This window comes from Phaenicophaeus curvirostris, chromosome 13 (genome assembly GCF_032191515.1).
Source record: "Phaenicophaeus curvirostris isolate KB17595 chromosome 13, BPBGC_Pcur_1.0, whole genome shotgun sequence".
Taxonomy (NCBI): Eukaryota; Metazoa; Chordata; class Aves; order Cuculiformes; family Cuculidae; genus Phaenicophaeus; species Phaenicophaeus curvirostris.
This window is the reverse complement of record NC_091404.1, coordinates 20263057-20284671: the sequence shown is the minus strand read 5'-3', so window position 1 is coordinate 20284671 and position 21615 is coordinate 20263057. Positions and strand designations below refer to the sequence as shown.

At 46.6% G+C, this 21615-nt stretch overlaps 1 protein-coding gene across 1 annotated transcript; it reads left to right on the top strand.

Moving 5' to 3' along the window:
• The first annotated feature begins 8416 nt into the window (after nucleotides 1-8416).
• Nucleotides 8417-20951, top strand: LPAR4 (lysophosphatidic acid receptor 4). The gene is made up of 2 exons (XM_069867342.1): nucleotides 8417-8725; nucleotides 19260-20951. The coding sequence occupies exon 2, from the start codon at nucleotides 19413-19415 to the stop codon at nucleotides 20457-20459; it is 1047 nt and encodes a 348-aa protein (XP_069723443.1). The 5' UTR covers nucleotides 8417-8725; nucleotides 19260-19412; the 3' UTR covers nucleotides 20460-20951.
• Nucleotides 20952-21615: the final 664 nt, after the last annotated feature.

Here is a 21615-nt window from a genome sequence, read left to right as displayed (position 1 = left end):
GGATGGAGCGAACAATTCCGCTGACCACAGATATGCCCATGGCAATGTGGGGTGGAGAACAGGTATGTGTGTAACTAGGAGCTTCTCCAGCAAGCAGAAGCTATGGTGATTCCCGTGACTTTGTTGCAGCAGGATCCTATAAAATAAAGGAGGGACCATGTCCGCAGCTCCTTTCCCTTTCTCTCCTTGGGGAGCGAGCTGTAACCGCAGGGCTGGCTGCACACTCCCTCATCTCCACTGCCAGCTGTGCTGCAGCATCGTGCTTAACACACCGAAAGCTATGTTGCATATAAAGGGGTCCAAGGATGAGAAATAAGGACTTTAAGCCAGCTTGCTCACATGTGGCCCTCACGCAACACAAACCAACTTTGGTTTGGAGGTGGCAAAGCTGAGCCCATGCAGTGGGTAAGTCTTCTCCTTCCAGCAGATGGCTTTAGGGAGATACTCCCCCACCTCCTTCTCCAGGTAAAGGACCATCATTGAAAATGGTTGCAAAGCTGCTGCAGCCACTGCTTACCACCCAACAAGGTCTCAATTCTCTCCATTTCTCACGGATGGTATTTTGTTGGTGCTGCTGAAAGCTTAGTCTGACCTGTCACGTGTTGACACTGTCCTTGTTAAAAGATAACACAGTCAAAAACATCCAATAAAAGCACACGAAAAAGAAAGAGATTGGAAAATACGAGCAGCGTCTTGAGCCCTAGACTGTGCTCAGCACCAGCCGGGCAGCATCCATCATCATTATAAGTTAGCAGAAGCCAAGCTGAAGTGCAAAGAGCCAAAAAGAGCAGGAAGGGGGGCAAAAAGCTACAGATTTCTATCTGAAGCCAGTGCTTCACCACTCTGTCAGTAAAGAAATGATTCTGGATATCTAATCTCCCCTGGTGCAACTTGAGGACATCTCCTCTGGTCCTACTGCTTGTTAGTTGAGAGAAGAGACCAACACCCTGCGATACAGTCTCCCCTCAGCTGCGTGCGATTCCCCTCCTTGCAAGTGAAGTTGCTTTCGCTGCGCAGCAGCTCCAAGGAGCAGAGTTGCAGGGCAGACCCCAGCCTTTCTGCAGGAGCTGCAGATGCAGGACTGGGAAACAATGAGTTTTCAATCAAGCCAGCATCTTCTAGCAGGATCTCAGCTCCAGCCTGGAGGGATCTGGCTCCAGCTGCACTGTGCTCTGATTCAGCACAGGAAGCAGAAACCAGCACGCCCAAAGGGAAGCGCTGGAGGAATTCAGGGAGACAGCAAGCAATTAAATAGCCTGGAATCTGTCCAGGTCTTTAGGGTTGTCACCCCATCTCCTACAAAACTTTTAACGACCACACGTGGCCTGGGTCCCCACGTTACGCCTCTTCTGGGCCATGGTGGGCTGGAGAGTTTCTTTGGTACCAGTTTCAGACCAAGCTCCGGGCACTGCAGTGCAGTTTCCCGTGGCAGCTTGGGAAGGTTTTGCTTCAGGAGCTCTCATTGTGGCAGTGGCACGGCTGGACTCTGCCAGAGCTTGGGATAAATATTCTCATTTGAATGTGAAGTGACTTCTCAGACCTCTAGTAGCAGATGCTATACTTATCTTAATGCTGACACCTCTTTAAATAGCACGGTTACATTACAGGGTCCCTGTTTAAAGAGTTTACCACTGTTGCTTTTGCTGAGCGTAGTTCATTCAAGGCAGTTTGAAAAGGAGCAGAGCCTCCCTAAGCGCCGCTTTGATCCTACTAACATTTTTCTGACCAGAAATAGTTGCCAGAGACTCTCCCTGCTCGGTCAAGTTGTTGTTACACCTCTTCTGTAAACACTTTTTCCTCACTTCTTGTTTTCTTTAGCTTTCCCAAACCACCTCTCCTACCACCACCCAAATCCTGCTGAATGCCTCCCACACTCCTCATCGCTCAGATCCAGACCCTCTTCAGTCTTCCCAAGTTCTACAGGTAATCCCTGTTGTTGTGGTCCCAGCTAATGCATAAAACCAGAAGGGAAGGAGTTGCCTGAATATGGTTAAATCTCAGAGGAGCCGCTGGTTTCACCCGCACCGGCACTTTGGCAACTAAAGCCCAGGGCACTGAGCAGCAAGAATACTTCAGTCCAAGCTCTGAGCATCATACAGAAGAAGGCACAGTCTGGTGCGAACCCTGTGCTGATTCAGACCCAGGGGACAACCAACCCCGCTGAAAGAACATATTAACTAGCATTTAGCCCCAGTAACAAATACAGAGCACCCACATCAGGGACAGGCAAAGGGACAGCAGCAGTGGGTAGTTTGAAGACTTGGCGTGGAAGGCCATCACAAGTGAACAGAGAAAAGGTTAAAGAAAAGAAGTCATTGACCTGGTTGCGTTGCTTTCCTCAGCAAAACCAATGTTTTTAAAAGCGCTTCTTCCCCCCAGTAAAGCCCATCCAGTCCCACCCCTGCCATGGGCAGGGACACCTCCCACTGGATCAGGGGCTCCAAGCCCCATCCAGCCTGGCCTGGAACACCTCCAGGGATGGGGCAGCCACCACTGCTCTGGGCAACCTGGGCCACAGCCTCCCCACCCTCAGCGTGAAGAATTTCTTTCTAACGTCTCATCTAAATCTTCCCCCTTCCAATTTAAAGCCACCCGCCTTGTCGTATCACTCCATCTCCCCCCAGCCTTCTCTTCTCCAGATTGAACAACCCCAACTCTCTCAGCCTGTCCTCATAGCAGACGAACATAGCATCCTACTTTTGTTGGGAACACAAACATATTTTTGGAGTCTTTGGTAGGAGAAATCTTGAGGAAGTCTTTTGTGGATAGAAAAGTACATCAGAAAATATGTATAACCCTAGCTCATTAAATACATACTTTTCTCCCTTTAGAAACAACTTTTTAATCAGAAAAACAAACAAATCAGAACCAAAATAGCCTCCTTGAGTCACAAAAAATTATCAAAACTACCAGACAAGGGCATTACCAACACAGCTGGTAGCATATTCCCCAGAACATCCATTGTGGAGAACCTTTCATAGCATGAACAATCAAAACCAGAACAGACAGCCTTGACCAATGCTTTGTAAAAAAGCTTAATCGCAATCAGATTGACGCGATGCCAAAGTGCTATCAACAATGGGCTGGAGAGAGCAGGCATTAAGCGGTGGTACAATGCGAATAATAAGGCTTTGATTTGTATAACACCACCCAACTGTAAGTTTGTGCAACAGAAAAACCCACGGCTTGGGAAGATTAGCTCCGTTAATGTGCTTTACTAGCACAGCCTCTAGGAGAGGAGAACAGCAGGAAGGTTTGGACCTTGGCGTGCAGTGCAGCCCCTCAAAAGGGTCTGTGCCAACTCCTAGGAACTGCAGTGGCTTGGATGCTATTGGAAATTGGAAATATTGAATTTTTCATCCATTCTAGTATATTTCTTTCTTTAATAAACTCTGATAACAGCCACGCTGTTGTTGTATGTTGTGATGCTGCAAGAGGCTCTCAAGACAGTGAAGCTACAGAACACAATGAATTTTAGTAATTTAGGTTTGTTTCTGTTCTCTGTTGGTGATAACAGCCATGGGGGCTGGCACGGCGTGGAGATGAGAGGAGCTCAGTGGGAGTGAGCTGGCATCTCCCTGCCTTCTGCGGCACAGCCAAAATCCTACAAGCCCCCAAAACTCCCTGCACTTACAGTGGGACCCAGCACATGGCAGTGGGGAGATCACCCTCCCGAGCAGTTCTAGGGAAGGAGCTGCCCTCTAGAAGGAGGAGGACCTGGCTTAATTGAGAATCCTTAGGAAAAGGCAGAAAACAGGCTTCCTCCAAGGGAAGGTACAGCCAAGGCAACCGCTTTGTGTTGTTGGGAAACACCGTGCGAGGTCACTGCAGGGCTTTGTGGGCAGCACATCCCCTCTCCCCTTCTCTACCACCCACCTCGCAGGAAGACGACCCGCACAGAGCTTGTGGTCTCAGCTGCAAGAACTCTTCCACATCTATGTATCAAAAAATGCATTTAAAGATGTTATTAACAACAATAGCAACACAGCGTTCACTAGGCATTGTGATTTGTGTACCCCTGTACTGAAGGATTTCTTCCTACTATACGTACACTATGGTTTTGTCTGGTTTTCTGTTATTCAGCCCACGTGGGCTTTTACCACTTCCCTCGGGAATCTCCACCGAAGCCTAATAGTCTGTATTGTTAGAAGACATTTCCTGATATTCAGCTGCTTCTTCCTTCTATTCATGCAGAGCAGAATTGCAAACTCCTGCCCAGTTGTGCCTTCAATTGTTTTAGGTGCTCCAAGCTCCTTTCTGCCATTGGAACACAGATGATATTCACCGGCTCCTCACACAGGCTTTGGGTTTGTTTTGTTGAAACAACATCCCTCCACTGCCGTGCTCCAAGATGCTCCCCCTGCTACTGTGTGGGGAAGTCAGCCAGCCTTGGCCCACGTTTTCTGTTGTTCTCTGCTTGCTTCATTAACTGCCTCCTGCTGGTGCTGTAGCTCTTCAATCCTTCCTGATTCATCTGGTGAAACTCAGTTTCCCCCAGTGAAGCACCAGCCCTTACTGATGCTGTGCTCTGCTCTGACCACAGCCGTGCGGCAGCCTCAGCCCCGGGAGCTGGGCTGTCTGAAATACGGGTACAGGATCTCCTGCTGGCACCAGCAGCCACTGCAGGTCTAGTCACACCAGTCAAAAAGACTCATCCCTGCTAAAAATCCAGGCTCCATCATGCCTGGAATGGGAGCCATCAGTTGGGACTCAGAAAAAGAATAAAACAACTCCATTTCATCCACTTTTCACCAAAAGCTGCTCAGCTCCCCACCGATGGGAACATAAAGGCAGCCCTCTCTGCTTCCCCTTGGACATGTTCGAACACCATCCTCCCCCACGGCAGGAGCAGCGCCGCCTCGCTCTGCCGTCAGGCTCCTCTTCAGCTCCCACAGGCAGCCCAGCAGCTTTGCTGGAAAACACCTGCTCCATTTTCCAGGGGATAAGATTTCGGCATAACTGGTGCCTCTTGTCAAAACAAGGGGATACGTTACCGCGCGTTTGTTCAAGCGGGGACTGCGAAGCGCACAGAGCTGAGACAATCAACCAACCCAGATCCCCTGCCGTATTAGAACCATAGAATCACAGAATCACCAGGTTGGAAAAGACCCACCAGACCATCGCGTCCAACCATTCCCATACATCACTAACCCATGTCCCTCAGCACCTCGTCCACCCGTCCCTTAAACCCCTCCAGGGAAGGTGACTCAACCCCCTCCCTGGGCAGCCTCTGCCAGTGCCCAATGACCCTTTCCGTGAAAAATTTTTTCCTAATGTCCAGCCTAGGACATAGTGAGTATCTGAGCTCATTCTGGAGGAGAGGACAGTCAGGTACTTCTCTCTTGCCTGAAGGAACTCCAGATGCAGTTTCTGCAAGGAGACATTACGGGCTAGATTTGATCATGTAAAATGAGTAATGAATGAAAAGTCTGCAAAATGAACCCCTTCTGCACTGACAAGAGAAATCAAAGATTCTGAGACTACTGAGACAAGTAAACTCAGAGTTGGAAGAGCCCAATAAACTCACCGCAAAGCACGGAAAGCAAAGGGAGAGGCGTGCCTCGAGGCACTGAGAGGCCACTGTCCAAAAGACGGACATTCTTTCAGCTTACTGATGATGGCACATAGGAAAGAAAAGCAAAGTTTTAGGGAAAAAATGCACAGTTTGGAGGACTATTCAGGTTGAGGCACTTGGTGCCAGCAGAGGTTTCTGTTTGCCTGACAGAGCAAACAGTACAACCTTTTGGTTTTGCTGTGATTCATCCCAGCAGCTTCGAGTGGAGCACACTGAATATAGGAGGGCCCTAAGGACTCAGGAGAATGCAGCCAGATGCTCTTGGAGGGGTCTAAACACCAGAGAAGCAAATCCCAGGCCAGTCGGTTGGTCCAGTCCTCTCTAACGGGCTGTACTCGGTGTTAGAGGACGGTGTTCTTCACTAGAAACCTGCCAGCACGGGGAGCACGGGGAGCACACGTACCAGGATGAACTGAAGCCATGCAGCATTTAGCTACTAAAAGACAAATTAAGTCTCCCCCGGTAAGCATGCAAAGGAAGGAAACAAGCCGTGCCAATAAATAGAGGAGGAAGAGAAAAAGCTAATGTCTGTCATATATGTTCTAGTGGCCTCTAAAATGCAATTTTGATTTGGGTTCTGCTCTTTGGCTCCCTTTGAGTGCTCGTAAGCACCCTGAAGTTGGCATCCTGGCAGAATAAAGCGTCAATTGCCTAAAAATAGTGTGTTTGACAGCAGAAGAATTAAGCGTTAATCATCCAGAAATGCAATATTCCATGTTTTCTGGGCAAAATTTTTCCTTAAATTCAGATATTCCTGCCTTGCTAAGATAAATGGAATTCTCATATGCCAGTCCAAAAGCCGGTAGGCCACTGCCACAACAGACAACCAGAAACACAACAGAAGGATCCTACCAGCAGGGCTTCTGTACGCAAGCAGAGCAGCCGAGTACCATAAACAGGGGGCAAAACTTCTGCTTAAACATGTCATGCCTTCTCAGCAGCCGTGGTTTCCAATAAGATAACAGCCCAGTTTCCCTTGTTTTCCAAAATAACTAGAGATTATTGATGTACTGCCAATATTTTAACAAGGAGAGCTCACTAAATCCCACCCCGAACCAATCCTAAGATGAACACTGTGGGATCCGGGTGGGGACAGAGAACGGGCTGTGCGGAGAGGGGAGGATGAAGAGCCCAGGAGTCTATTCATTGTTTTTCCATTTTAAAGAAAACACTTGCCTGTAACTGTAACCAAGAAGAGAGGCAGCCACCTCCTTTTTTTTTGTGTTTGACAAATAAACCTATGTTAAGGGTACTTTATTGGAAATGTTTATACGTTATCCATTTAAAAAAATACACAGTACATCGATAGCACAGCACTCAGCTTGTTTAACTGGTGCGGAGAAGGGTAGAGGTATACGTGTGTTGCTTTGTGAAACGTGCCTTGGAGGGGAGCAGGAATATATGATTCTGGGGACATTTTCTTTCTCATTAATGCCAAAAGCTTTCTGTGTCCCATAAGGGGAAAGTTTGGGATTTGTGTTTATGATCTCTAGAGTCTTGAGAGTAGCATCACGGGTCAACCTAGAGGTTTGACTTGTCCAGCTTCTAGACTTGGCTGTATCGAGCAGAAAAAGATGCTCCTTTTAAAAAGAAAAACCTAAAGTAACAGGTGACTGAATAACCTGCTCACTAGAGATGCTTTTGAATTCAATGGTGACCATGGATAGATATGAAATTGGGACCACTAGGATAGTTCAGAAGAATAGACTTCACAAAGGGCAAAAATACCATCCCCAGTCTCCTCTTAGGTTAGAAGCGACATATAAAGATGAGATCCTGAGAGGCCTTGAAGTTCACAACAGCTGAAGACTTTTGTTAGGAGTGTTTAATTAAACCAATAACTCCAGAGAGAAAGCAAACACCCCAGATTGCTGCAGCCGCCTGGTTAAATCCCAACAGCCTCAAGGCTGGCACAATTGTCATATTCTGGCCACGCACTGTAAGAAACACAGAAGCTTCATTTTGTTTTAAAATTTATGCTGCATTTAATCTTCAATGGGAGTACCAAGTCTCCTCTCTAGGGGGTTTGCGCAGGAACTGGTAGTTTCGAAGGCTGAGACACAAAACGTTAATCTGAGAAGGGTTTCTGTCTGCTCATTCTAATCTGTATCAGCACACTCAGCTTCAAACCATCCAAACCACATTTCTTTCCCTAAAAGGGGTGATTTCAAATGCAGACATGTTGTTTAATTGGTCCCCACTGGGAGCACTCACATAACAATGGGCCCTGGGGTGTGAAAAACAGTTGCCTTCTACCCAAGGGATCAGGATTTCCGAGCAGCCAGGCTGGAATGTTCACAAGCCATGAAGGGCCAGAGCGGATCTCTGCTTGCAAGTTGACTGGAGATAGGGGTGGATTTGCATCCTGAGCCTTCTCCCAGCCTGCACGCCCACCCCCACATCTGCACAGCAGCGATGGTGACCAAAGCCTTCAGCCACCTCTTCACCATTTATCCAGGCTGCCTGTCATCATAGAATCACCAGGTTGGAAGAGACCCACCGGATCATTGATTCCAACCATCATCGAGTCCATCCACACCAGCTAAAAAAGGGAAGACAAACAGACCACTGGGAGCAGGAAACATCTGCACCCTCACCATTTTCAATCCCAATCCACATTCGTGTTTCTAGAGGTTTGATAGGAATGGTTGGACTCGATGATCCGGTGGGTCTCTTCCAACCTGGTTATTCTATGATTCTATGATTAAACCGTGAGCCCTCAGAGGATGAGGTTTTGCAGTCGGGGCTCTGGCTGTTATATGAGATATTCAGGAAGTTATTTGCATCAGCTGGATAAAAGCCCGTGGCAGCTGGGCGTGCTGGAGAAGTGAGTCCGAGACCACTGCATCAGCCACCAGCCCAAGGAATAACATTGGTTCCAGCTTCACAATGAGTTGTTTACTGGCCTTGACTGCCTGTGGGAACAGCCAAGAAGAGCAGAGGAAAAGGAGAGACAAACACAATGCGAGCGAGACACGTTAGGTGGGAGGCTGGGCTTTAAAAGCACACTCAGGATTTCAAACCTATGGAACTGAGGAGGGCTGGAAAAGAGAGAAAAAGCCACCGGCTGCTCCACAGAACAAACAGGCTGAGGCAAAGAAGCTGCATTACAGAAGATCCTCTTCCCTAGCCAGAGGGCTGATATTAAAGGTAAGACATAAAAATAGAAGGTGTACAGCTAGCGGCTGTGCTGGGAGGCAGATGCCCTGGGAGGCAGATGCCCTGGGAGGCAGATGCCCTGGGAGGCAGCGCAGCAGGCCAGGTGAGCTACCCAGGCACAAGCAGACACGCTTCCCTGCACTATTTTTCATTTTCACATCTGGAAGCCTACAGGTTTCCCAGCTGGAAGCCAGGGCTTTTGGGACAAACTGCTGGGGGGGGACAGAAGTCCAGCCTGCTCTGAGCCAGCTCCTTTGACAGGATTAAAAAACTCCAAACCAAGCCACCCCCTTTTCCAAATCTACGTAGAAAGATACTTTGCTTGTCTGGCTAGCAGCCTCTCAGTCTCACTCAGTGCTTGTGCGATTCCCAGCTCCCCTTTTTTAATTGGAAAGGAAAAAAATAAAGCAAGCGGAGCCACGGGAGCTGTAAGCATCTCTCCCCCCTCGGCTCGCTCCCAGGCTCTGGATGCTCTGGGTGGGAATAGAGCCCCGGGAGAGGGACCCCGGGGCGGGGCGGGCTCCCCCCATCCCCTCTCCCCTTCCCTCTCGGAACAAAGGCAGCCAGGCGGCCCCTGCAGGCTTAGGGATGAATGGATAAACTCGCAGAGAGCTGCTCCGGGGGGGCCGGAGAGGATGGAGCGGGGCCGGCTGCTCCCCTGCCCGGCTCAGCCTGCGGTAAGTCTCTGTTTTCTCGCTTTCTAACTCGACAGAAAAAAAAGAAAAGATAAAAAAAAGGCTTGCGGTGCTTTCTGCAGGCTTTACCCGCGGGATAAAGCCGCCGGGGCTGGGCTGGGGGGCTGCGTTTGGATGGGGATTTGCAATCAGATCTGCAATGGGATCCGCGATGGTTTTTTTCCTCTTGTTCCTCGCCTCCTCCGGGCTCGGGTGGTTCAGGCCGGTGTTTCTGTTCAAAAGCAGAAAGATCAGCCCCGGGTTTTTGGAAACTAAGCGCTGAGCTGCTCCCCCGAGCTGTTGCTGTGGAAATGGTGATAATTCACACTGCAGTGCTCATTGTGTCACTAAAGGCTTTTCTGTCCCTGTTGTTTGCTTCGGATTCGTGAAAAAACTCCCTTTCTTAGGGCTTTGCTGCTGTGCTCCAAGTCAGAATCGTAGAAATGCATGAATATAAACTTAAGAAAGTTTATATTGTATACAAGTGTGGTGCAAACTTAGCTTACAATGATCCGTGTGCTTTCAGCTTCGTGCAATCCGAGATCCAGTTCGTGCAAACTAGATTAAAAATTGGGATATAACTTATATTTTTTTTATACTACAAACCTTTAAATCTTGTTTATCGATTTGGCTTTCATTGATGGTTAAAATCTACTCTTTGTAAGCTCAGTGGCAAAATTCCATGCGAAAAAAATCAAATACAGCTTCAAGCAGATTGAAAAAATTGATGTCAGAAGTAAAATGAATGATGAACAACATAATTTAAAGATGCAGCTGTTTGGAAGAAATAGGATTTAACCCAATATGAGCCCATGGCGGAAGAATTTGCATGACAAGTTTGGGGTTTCTAATGACACTCCTTAATCTTTGTTGGGGAGACAATTGCACCGGGTTGTGTTGCTCCCCTAAATGAACAGAACAGCGAAACCCAGAGCATGGGAAGTGCAAAGTTCACAGGTCGGTGATAAGGCACTTTTACATCTTTCCCTCACCAGCATTCTGCAATCCAAAATAGAACAGGCAGGAAACCAAGGGTGGCACTTTGGGGGTGCAAAGCCTCTGAATTGTAAAAGAAAGTCCTGAAAAACATGAGAGGGAAGAATAGGGAGGGAGGGAGGGGGAGGCTGAGCATACATTTCACTTTAATCCTATGAGACCCAGAAGGAGACTCCTCCCTAGCTGGGGTTAGGTCAGTTGATGGAAATCAGTGTCTTTCAGATGCTGGAGTTTGGAGCTCAGCTCCACACAGACAGGACAGAAGCTTGAACGAAACCACCCATTCGCTTTCATGCAGGGTGTTAGAATGAGACAAAAATTGCGAAATCTTGGCCTCCCTGAGAAGCAGCGATTGAAACTTTAACCGTGCCCGAGCACTGCTGCTTGTGCTGGAGAGAGGATGCTCTCCCAGCCGTAAGATGGTTGCCTTTCTCCAGCCTCATGGTTGCAGCACGAGAGTGGGAATTAAGGCAATTTTACCCAAACGTTGGGCCAGAACCTGGGGAGAGGATGCATGGTAGAAGGGCTTGTTAATTCTGGTACAGACGGTGGGAGAAGAGTGCAGCCTGGGGAGAGAGGTACATGGCAAAATGAAGTGGGATTCGGTTATCCTGGTGCTGCCTTGGCTCTTAAAGCACAGCTGCTTGCAGCCATACGTGTTTATGTTGATGTCTCTGTTCAGGCCACCGGTAACGTTGGCCAGAGCCTGTTTGAGTGTCAGGGCTCCATTTATCAGTGTCTGAGTGTTGCTGGCCAGGTGTACGGGCATGGCTTGGTGGTCCCAGCATGAAGGCTCACACAGTGCTTCAGGATCACAAATAGAACACTGGTGAGCCACCCCATCCCCATCCTGGGGTGGGTGAGGACAGCTCCTGGAGCACGCGCCCAGCCCCAATAGGTCTTTCCAGGTCAAGCGTGGGTGCAGAGGCTCACTCTGCTCCTTCACACATTGCTTGTCCTCCATAAATAAAGATCCAATTTAGTCTCAGGGAAGAGGAGACATTACCTTTCACAAAAGGCAAATTCTTCCCTTGAAAAGAGGAGCTCTTTATTCTGGAGAACAGACAGTGGCTCTGCAAGGCTTCTTCTAACGCAGCATCTTCTCAGTTCAGTCCCAGAAAAGGGGGTAAAGTTCCAGACTGCTTCAAAGCCAAACTAGCCTCAGCTGACCCTGCCAGCAAGGAAAAGTCCTCTGAATTATTTGTAATGGTCTGGTTAGGTTTTGTAGAAGAAAGAAAGTCTCTTGATCATGGCGAGTGAAACTGAGGGACATCCGTAGGTCCCTGCGCCCCGAGGCAAAGACGGGTGCTGTCAGCAGAGCAGACTGTACAGAACATCATCTCAGAATACTTCGAGTACCCGTTATGCCTATAAACAGTCAGCCACAACGGAAGCTCTTATTTTCATCCAATAATATTCCCATTTTTCTTTCTTCAACCTGCAGATAAGGCAACATCTTCTGCCTCAGCCTGCATTTACTTTTATACAGCGAATGGAAATTGCCATATTTAGCAATAAAAGCAGCATCCCTTATGCTAATTGATAAAGGTTCTCCTTGGAGAGCAGAGGGGCTGGATGCTTCCTCAGCAGCTCCGGGAGGGACCGTGCATCTCCAGTGCTTGGAGGCCAGAGCGCTGCAGCAAAGGTAACCGAGATGGCAATACCCACCCAGTGTCCCAAGAGAGTTCTCAAACCTTCTCCTTTCCCCCAAGACAAAGAAATTTGAGAGAACAAAGCCCTAATTTATCAAATCCTTCCAGTAAATAAATTCCAGGCACAGGTCCTTCATGGTCCTGAGCCTGGAGCAGAGTATGGGCTGCCTCTGACCCCCTGGAGGACGGGGCTCAGCACCCCCAAGGAAACTGGCTTTGTGTCCTTGCACCCAGTCCAGCTCGTGGAGCTGAAATAGGGCTTGTGCTGTGGTGCTGGCAGCTGGATGGAAGCTTGTGGATGCTGATGGATGCAAGGGGGGGTGAAAAAGCCTGTGATTTTAGGATAAACAGAGGTGAAAGTGCATCCCTCCTGCTTCAGCCAAGAGACAGTAGAGGAACCAGCCTAGAGCCAGGGCTCTGGCAAGAGTGGTCAGAGGAGGTTTGGGTGAAAGGAGGGCTTCATGCAGCTGCAGGCACCTCATGAGGAGCTGAGGAAAGGCAAGAAGGAGTCAAGAAGCCAAGCAATCACCAAGGAACCACGGGAAATTGTGGCAGGGAAAGCAAAGAAAGGAAGCTTTCTGGGCAGGGCGCTGACTGGAGGGTGTTTTGGAACTGTAAGCAAATAAACCGAGTCCTGTTGTTGGATTCCCCAGTGGTTCAGGGAAACAGAACTCTCATTTCTTATTTTTGTTTTTATTTTCTTACCCATACTTTGTAAATAAACAGGGCTACATCAAAGACACAGCTACCTCCACCACCAACTTCTACTTCTGAGTTAAAACAACCTGTAAATCTTCAAGTATCGGGTCAAACAGCCTAAGTCTGATTTTCGTTTTTTTTTCTTTGCATCTAAATCTTCTCCTATTGGGATTTCTATTGAATCTAGCAATGCTATTATAAACTCATCTCCCCTTAGCAAAGCGACCCAAAAACCAGAAGCATTCGTACAGTCGTACATCGTCAGATTGAGATTCGTTCACAAGCAAAAAAGTCCCTCTTACAAGAGTTACATAAAGCAAACATTGCTGGGAGGTTGGGGGTGAATTCCAACCTTTCTGGGCTCTGGACCAGCCCCTCTGAAGGCTGCAATGGATGGGGAAGGCCAAAGCGCATCAAGGGTTAAAGGGGTGATGTAAATGGAGAGAGACATTCTCAGTGAAAACAAAAAGAGAGTCATGCCCTGAGGATCAGTGTCTGAATGTGGGGTAAGTCAGTTCACCATTCTCTTCAGAAGGAAACATTTTAATTAGCTCAATACAAAACAGATACAGCACAGAGAAGTCACCATGAGCAGGAAATGCTTGGTAAGTCTCGGAGGACAGTTCGGGGCAAAGAAAAAGGAGAGCACCTTTCGGATGAGGTCTGATGGGCTCAGGTTTCCATTTCCCCCACTCTGTCTTCAGTAAGAATCAAATTGGGGTCCTGCCACAATTCATTCACTGACTTCCAGGCGACAGAAAGTAGCTGTTGAACTTGGAGGCTCTGCAAGGCTCCTAGAGAGCCAAAGCCACCCCAGGCAGGGAGCAAAGGAGCAGTTGGCACGCTCCCACCTCACCCAGTGGGTCCCTGGGCTCGCTTTTGGGGGCTGAGTATAGGGAAACGCCCCACAGGCTCCTGTGTTTTCTTTTTCATCTATCAAAGATAATTTGAAAAGCAGACAGTGAAACCCAATTGACCCAAATGATCACGAGTTACTCAGGATTCCACCTTCCCACTAGGTGTGGGAGATGTTCCTGCACTCTCAGCCAACACTGGGGAAGGAAGGTACTGATGGTACAGTAAGTGCCCAAGCCATGAATAAGAGCCTTCCTGCCTGTCTTTTAGGCTAATCATCAGAAAAACATTCCCTTTTTGCCCAGCATACTCTGATAAAACACAGGAAAGAATGGCTCTTTGAAGCTACAGAAACCTTTGCTGAACTTCAAAGTCACACTTCTGTCTACTTCTGTCCCACTGTTCTCAGATACATCACTTCAGATTAGTAAATGAAAGAGATTAAAGCATTTCTACTTTCCATCGCTTCATACACTCAATAGAGCTTTGTTTACAGGCAGCTGCTTTGTTTCCTACTGTCTAATCCCCCCCTTTTTTCCTTCTCCTGCTGCACCAGGGAAGAAACAGGCAAAGGTTCATGTAGCTAAAGTGAAACTGCTGGCTCTGGGGAGGATGAGGAGCTCACAGAATCTCTGCAAGCTGGTCAGTTTGAGAGCCAGCCCCAACCTTGGTGTCCTAAATGATTTCCCATTCCCAGGCCTGCTCTTGCTGGTCCAGTTTTCTTTAAGCTGTCACTGCTAGCCCTGGAAAATGGAGCCAGCATCTCTGTGCCACACAGCTACGGCCCCGTCAGCCTCAGAAAGGGAAAAGGCAGCACCCAGATTCCCCCAGACTGGAGGCTTGTTCTTATAAATGCTTTTGGCTAGTGCAACCAAAAATAACAAACGAAACTTTCATTGAAAAGAGAAAGTATCAGCAAGTGGAGAACACCTGGCAGGCACTGAGGTTCTGCAGGGCGGCAAAGCAGCGGAACTTGGGGACGAGACAGTTTTGTTGTGTTTTCCATCATTGCTTTCTTCATTTTGTGGTTTTCAAGTGAATGGTTGTAAGCCTGTAGAAATGATGGCTTGGTGGCGGTACAATTCCTCACCAGCGCTGCTCTAGGTTTGTCAGAAATGTTTACTTTTTCAGGTAGAAAAAGTTTCTTCTTCATCTAATAAGTGCCTATTCTAGCAGATGCAGAGTATCTCACCTTACCTATAGTACTTGGTCTGGAAGAACCCAAGTCCCAAAGCCTTATGCAGAATTCTCATCTCTGCAAAAAGCTTCAAAAAACCCGAGCAACTCCCCCTGCCCCAAACCGACAAGACCTATTTTGAGCCTTCGGCATAATTAAAGTGGAAGGAAGTAGGGAAACAAAACCCAAGGAGCTGAAGAAATGTCAGAGTTTGTGGTTATAAAGCCTTTACCCTGGGCTCAGCAGTGGGAGTGAGTTACACATCATACAATCATTGTACCACCCGGGGTGAGTAACAGGGAAGTGAAAACCCTCTAATGAATGTAGTTCTTGTCAGAGAAGGCATAGAGCATACGCTGTGCGGAGCAAAATACTTATTTATTCCCAAGTTGAGGGTCGGAGACCATATCAAAACAGAGCAAGTGCTGCCATAACCCAGAGACATTGCTGGACAAAGCCCAGAGAACTACCCCCCAGCCCAGATCCCTGCTTTTAAATCTGTCATTTTGGGCTTCTGTACCTATAAAGCCCGTGTGTCTCAAGATTTAGAGACAAACTGAGTATACACAGTGATAATCTAGAAAGAAAGCCTTTGGATCTGAAAGGGCGTCACATCTGGTCTGTATCGGACCTCGTAAGAGAAGGTTCTGCAGCGCTTAGAGGTTTGAATGAACGCACACAGGATGTCCTACATATTCAGCCTGATAAAGTTACATCCATCATATATCTCGTGTGAGAAAAAGAAAATGCGAAGAGGCAAAAGTGTTAGCCCCAAACTTTACACTGTTTTTTCCGACCTCAGTTTGCTGGACTTGAGGAGAATGAGAAGCGCAGGAAGCAGAAAGAACGGCCTTCGTGGAGCTACAGAACCTGATTTTAGACTAGACATCAGGAGGAATTTCTTCACCATGAGAGTGGTGAGACACTGAAACAGGTTGCCCAGGGACGTTGTGGCTGCCCCATCCCTGGAGGGGTTCAAGGCCAGGTTGGATGGGGCTTGGAGCCCCTGATCCAGTGGGAGGTGTCCCTGCCCAGGGCAGGGGTGGAACTGGATCATCTTTAAGGTCCCTTCCAACCCTAACTATTCTATGATTTTATAGTGTGCTTTTTACCAGCAGTAATTTTTGGTGCTAATGAAAGGCTGATCTGAACTAAGCCTGAGCTGGCTGTTTTGAAGGCTTCTTGAGGTGCCAGGAGGAAATAAAAAGATTGTAAACAGGATACTCGTGGACCATAGGAAGTAATACGTAGAGGTTTTCCTTTGTTTTCGACACACAGAGGAGAGGGGATCTCTCTACAATAAAGGGCGAGTGGGAGCAAACCCAGTCAGCCACTGCACGGAGACCCACTTGGTAACTCCAGAACAACAGGGCTAGGTTAGTAAGCACTGGCTGCTCTAGGTTTGCTTGTACCACCCCTGCTTCAAGAGGGAGTATTCACAATATCACCACATTAAACAGGCTGTCTGTTCTGCTAGGTACCACTTCTGACAACAGCCAGATACATTTCTCCCCCCCTCACGTACAGCCCCCATTTTAGATGCAGGATTTACAGTTTTGGCCTGCCTAGAATAAATAAAAGTAAAGTGGTTTTCTTCATATTCACTTCACTCAGCACTTTGCAATGCATTGCTAGGGGTTTTTATTCCAAGCAGCGAACGTGGTGCACATGAAGATCATCCCACTGCTTTAATCCTCAGTGAAAAAGGAAGGAAAGTGAATTTTACATTCAGAAAATCAAATCTGTAGGCTCCTGCTTAAGACTTATGGCTGAGTTTCAAAGCAACCTGTCAGCTTGTTTAAACACCTCTGTGCTTGAGAGGTGAACAGCACAGGTTTATATTTTAAAGACCATGACTGAGCTAGACAATTGCTGGCAGGCAATTCCCAGAGACACCAGAAAAACTGGTATCCGACCTTGTGGGTGTCTGATGCAGAGCAGGGAGGGGGAAATAATCGAGTGATCGAGCATCTTTTCCCCTGTGCAATGAGCATCTGGGTCAGGCTGCTGGCAATAGTTGCTTCTGTCAGTAATACAGGTAAGCATTTCAAAGCTGCTGCATCAGGCTGGGTTTTGAGGAATAGCCAAAGTCCTGGACTGTGCACACAGGCTGGAAAGAGGGGTCTCCATTGACCTCCCAGGCACATGGCCGTGTGAGATTTTGAAGGACACTCAGTCCCCCTCAGATCTCCTCAGTCAGGACCCAGACGCCTGGACCAGGACGGCTCGGTGCTCCTGGTTTTCACACACTGCAGAAGAAAAGGATCTACTTACGGAGGTTACATTTCAGTACAAACAAAAATTGCTCCAAGTGGAGACAAGATGCAGCTTTCTCTTTACTCGGAGGCAATTGCAAGCCAAGAATTCAATGCATTGTGCTGAGGTTTAAGCTAAGAGGCACACGTATTCCTCTTGGAGCTCATGTGTACTTTTGTTCTTGCTTGAAGGCATTTCAACGTATAGGTGAGACACTTGCTTATTTAGGGTATGATGTATTCAAAGAAAGGTGCACCTTTGAGATTTTACTGCTATCCTTTTTGTAAGTTTAAGTGTTTTGTATCTTTTTGAGGTCATCTCACAATGAAGTTTATTTAGCTATGAATTTAGTAGGAAAAAGAGAGATGAGGGCCAAAGCACAAAGGGATGCAAGGATCATTTTGCTCCCTATACAGCCCGTTCCCTCCTCTGTCTGTGGGTCCCCAAAGGCCTGTAAGAGCTTGCACAACGAGGTGCCTGCTGACATGTGCTGTAGAGAAAGCCTCAACCTGGGCTTGGTCTCCTCTGCCATTGCCACACGATTTACAGCAATCACATCCTCCCTTCCTGCTATTTTGTTTTAAGTCCAACTGATGCAGAAGGTGCAAAGGTGAGGTCCTGCCTTCTCTCTGGTTTCTGTACTGCCTGCAGCTGTCCAGCCCCTCGCAGACGGAGGCAGAACTTGTCCCCTCCATCTGGCAAAGACACGGCTGTCACATCTTTCTCAACACTCAACATTTTACCAGCTGACTCACTGACAGCCTGCATGCAAGAACAAGGTCAGCATGAGCTTTTCCTGTTGGAAAACATATGGAAAACATTTGATTTTGATCAGTTCGCATCCCAAATTGTCCTGATTCCATGCTTTCTTCCCTAGTTTATTTGTTTACATGTTGCCATTTCAACCTTTAACACAACTGGATTGTTGAAGCTATGTTGTGAGAGGATCACTTTCTGGAAAGGATCCTCCCCTTCACAAGGGTTTCACCTTTCTAAATTAAGGCATTTCTTAGATTAGGTGAGGGTTACAAACTCTCACTGGAGAGAGGAGGGTTTGTGAGTTGGAATGTAAATACTTCTTGGAAATGTAGTTTATTTGCCTTATAAACTACAGTAAACCAAATATGAAATTTATAAGGCAAAGGCCTTTCCCTTAGTTATCCAACTTTGCTCCACATTCCCAAGAAGCATCCACATTCCAACTCACAAACCCTCCTCTCTCCAGTGAGGGAGAATTTCCAATCTCTTATCCTCACAGGCCTTAAAAACAATAGTTGGAATGGCAAGAAGAGAGCATCAAGACAGTTCAGAAAGGGCTGATTTCCAGCAAAGAGAGTATTTGCTTCAACTCTGCCCTTCTCTAAAGCTTGCTGAACTGGGGCAAGTTCTTACAAGAGCACGTTTATAAGATTTTTCCAAATGTCAGGTTCTGAACTGTGGCGAAGAGCAGAAATGAGGTGAAGCTGTAAGTACAGCTTAGAGGAGTCCTTTTGGCAAAGCATTTTGTTTGCAACAATAGTTGATTTGAAAGTAATACCATTTTTGCAGAAATCAAGGAAAAAAATCCAACATTTTCCAAAAGTGGCAAGCATAACTTTGAAAAGTGTTTCTGAAAAACGTTGCCGGAATACATAATTTCATCTTTCACTTTGAAAAACCTGTGTAAATATGCTCCTGTTTTCAAGTAGAAAAAAGGCAAAGCAGTACTCTGTCCATGTAATGTTTGGGGTATTAATACTTTTGCATCAGAAAAGGCTGAAAAACCATAGAACTCATTTCTGCACAGTTACAAGCAAGCAAAACTTTCAACATCTTTCTCCTTTTGTCGTAAGGGTAGGTGAACACTTCAGACTGATTTTATCCCTGGACAATGTTGTGGGTCCATGACTTCTTTCCAAACACACTGGGCCAATTCCATCTCAAATGTTAAAGAAAAACTTTTTCAAGCGGAAAGTTGGAATTGGCAATCACTCTCCTTCTAGAAAAGGATCACAGAGCAACAGGGGAAGGAAAGGCAAGGCTGAGGATGGTAACTGCTGTGTCCAACTTTGAAATATCCTAATAATAGTGGGATTTATAAAGATTGCCTTGAAAATTCATAACTGATCTTGTTCACCCATCCATTCATTCGGAAGGGACAGAGCTCGTGTTCTCTTGCACAGCCACTTTAGGTGATGGGTTGCAAGACTGATGGCATCTATTTCTCTCTCCTTTAGGATGAAAGGATCCGTGATGGAGATGTGGTAGCAAGGTGTCAAGTAACCTTCCTGGAATGTGTTTCTTCTGGAAGAAGAAAGATCACTGCCTTATTTTATGGATGTCACTGAAATAGACTTTGAAGTTCTTTGGAAGCACATCACAAACTTGGCATGGGAAACCACAGCAACAATCATACCTGTTTGACAGATGATTCCTTTAAGTACAACTTGTATGGAGCTGTGTACAGCGTGGTCTTCATCCTTGGTTTGATTACTAACTGTGCCTCCCTCTTCGTTTTCTGCTTTCGGATGAAGATGCGAAGCGAAACAGCCATTTTCATGACAAACCTGGCTGTATCAGATCTGCTTTTTGTGTTCACTTTGCCTTTTAAAATATTTTATAATTTCAACAGGCATTGGCCTTTTGGAGACAGCCTGTGCAAGATCTCGGGTACAGCGTTTCTCACTAACATCTACGGGAGCATGCTGTTCCTCACCTGCATTAGTGTCGACCGTTTCCTTGCTATCGTCTATCCATTCCGATCTCGCACCATTAGGACCAGGAGAAATTCCGCCATCGTCTGCGCTGGTGTTTGGATACTGGTCCTCAGTGGTGGGATTTCAGCTTCATTGTTCTCCACAACCAACGTTTCCAACACCAGCACAACCTGTTTCGAAGGTTTTTCCAAGCGCATCTGGAAAACCTATTTGTCCAAGATCACTATATTTATTGAAGTGGTAGGATTCATAATTCCTTTGCTACTCAACCTTACGTGCTCTTCTTTAGTTCTCAGGACTCTCCGGAAACCTGCCACCTTGTCTCAGATTGGGACAAACAAGGAGAAGGTATTGAAAATGATCATTGTGCACGTAGCCATTTTTGTGGTGTGCTTTGTGCCTTACAATTCCATACTCTTCTTGTATGCTCTTGTGCGGTCCCAAACGATAGCAAATTGCTCCTTGGAGAGGTTTGCAAGGACAATGTACCCAATCACGTTGTGCATCGCTACAATGAACTGCTGCTTTGACCCCTTCATCTACTACTTTACATCAGAATCCTTCCAGAAGTCTTTCAATATAAAAACCCAGATAAAAATGGACTCTCTTTTCAAGACCGAGACACCTCTAACAAAGACTGCACTACCAGCACCACAGGATGAAATCAGTGACCAGGCTATTACAAATGGAGGAGACCCAACATCTGAATCGCATTTCTAGTGAGGTGTTTATGCTTGGAGCTATCATCTGTTAGCTTTTAGTTAACATCATGTGTGAAATAGTGGTTTGGAATATGTGGGCTCACACACGGTGTTAATGAAGAAAAGTTGCTGGGGAGATAACTACACAGGTAGACAAACCCTCATACTGGGACAGTCCCATCCGATGCAACAGGTGAACAGGAAATATAAAAATCCTGATGGATCTCCCTTTGGAGATCATGAATGGATGAAAGTGTATGTTCCGACTAAGGAGGGAACAGAACAGCTACTTTAATAATCAGAAGGTGCCAACATTTGGCATCTTAAACCCCAGCAGTTGACATGGGACCAGTTGGGAAATAGAAAATTTAATTTTCTTAGAGATATCTGCCAATATTTCACGCCTTCTGGAGATGCATCATCATATGTTAACTCAATAACTTCACACAATATGTATGTTTACTTAAAAAGGCATAATAAAAGCTTCTAGCTTTTCGTCATTTCCCTTCAAGAGTATACAGCTCGCTTTCACTAGACACAGGCGTACTGAATTTATTGTATGCAGGGGTTTGAAGTGTAAATAATTGTTTTGAAAGGAGGCAAAACAGTTGCTTGGTGACAGAAAAGAAACAATAATAAGAGAAATGAATAATTAATAATGCAGTTTTGACATAAGTCCCATTTTTGTCAAGTTAAGATGCCTTTTAATTCATTTTAAATGCCACCCCAAGAGCACATTACTGCTCAGCCACACTTGGGCTTTTATGTTCCAGAAGATGCTATGTGATTATTTCTGGTAAGGGCTGGACTCTTAAAGTCAGCTGAAAGAAAAGGCCTGAAACCCCAGAGGTGTCGCAGGGTCAAATCTCTTATGTGGAAATCATGAGCAGCTGAAGAACCACAAAGGGCTCATCTCTAAAGAGCTGGTTTGGATACAGACAGCTGGGGTCAGCATCCAACTCACAGATGATCTTATGGGTGCTGGCTGGGTTTTGCTCTGCAGTCAGCTAAACTGGAGGGTAGCAAAGTGACTCCAAAAGAAAAGTAAGTAAAAAGTGCTGCTAATCTGTTTAGCTGGTTACAGCAATGTTTTCTTGTTTTTCAGTTAATTTATTGCATATCCTGCATTCCCTTTTATAGATAGTTAACTTCCCATGTATTCATATAGTCTCTAT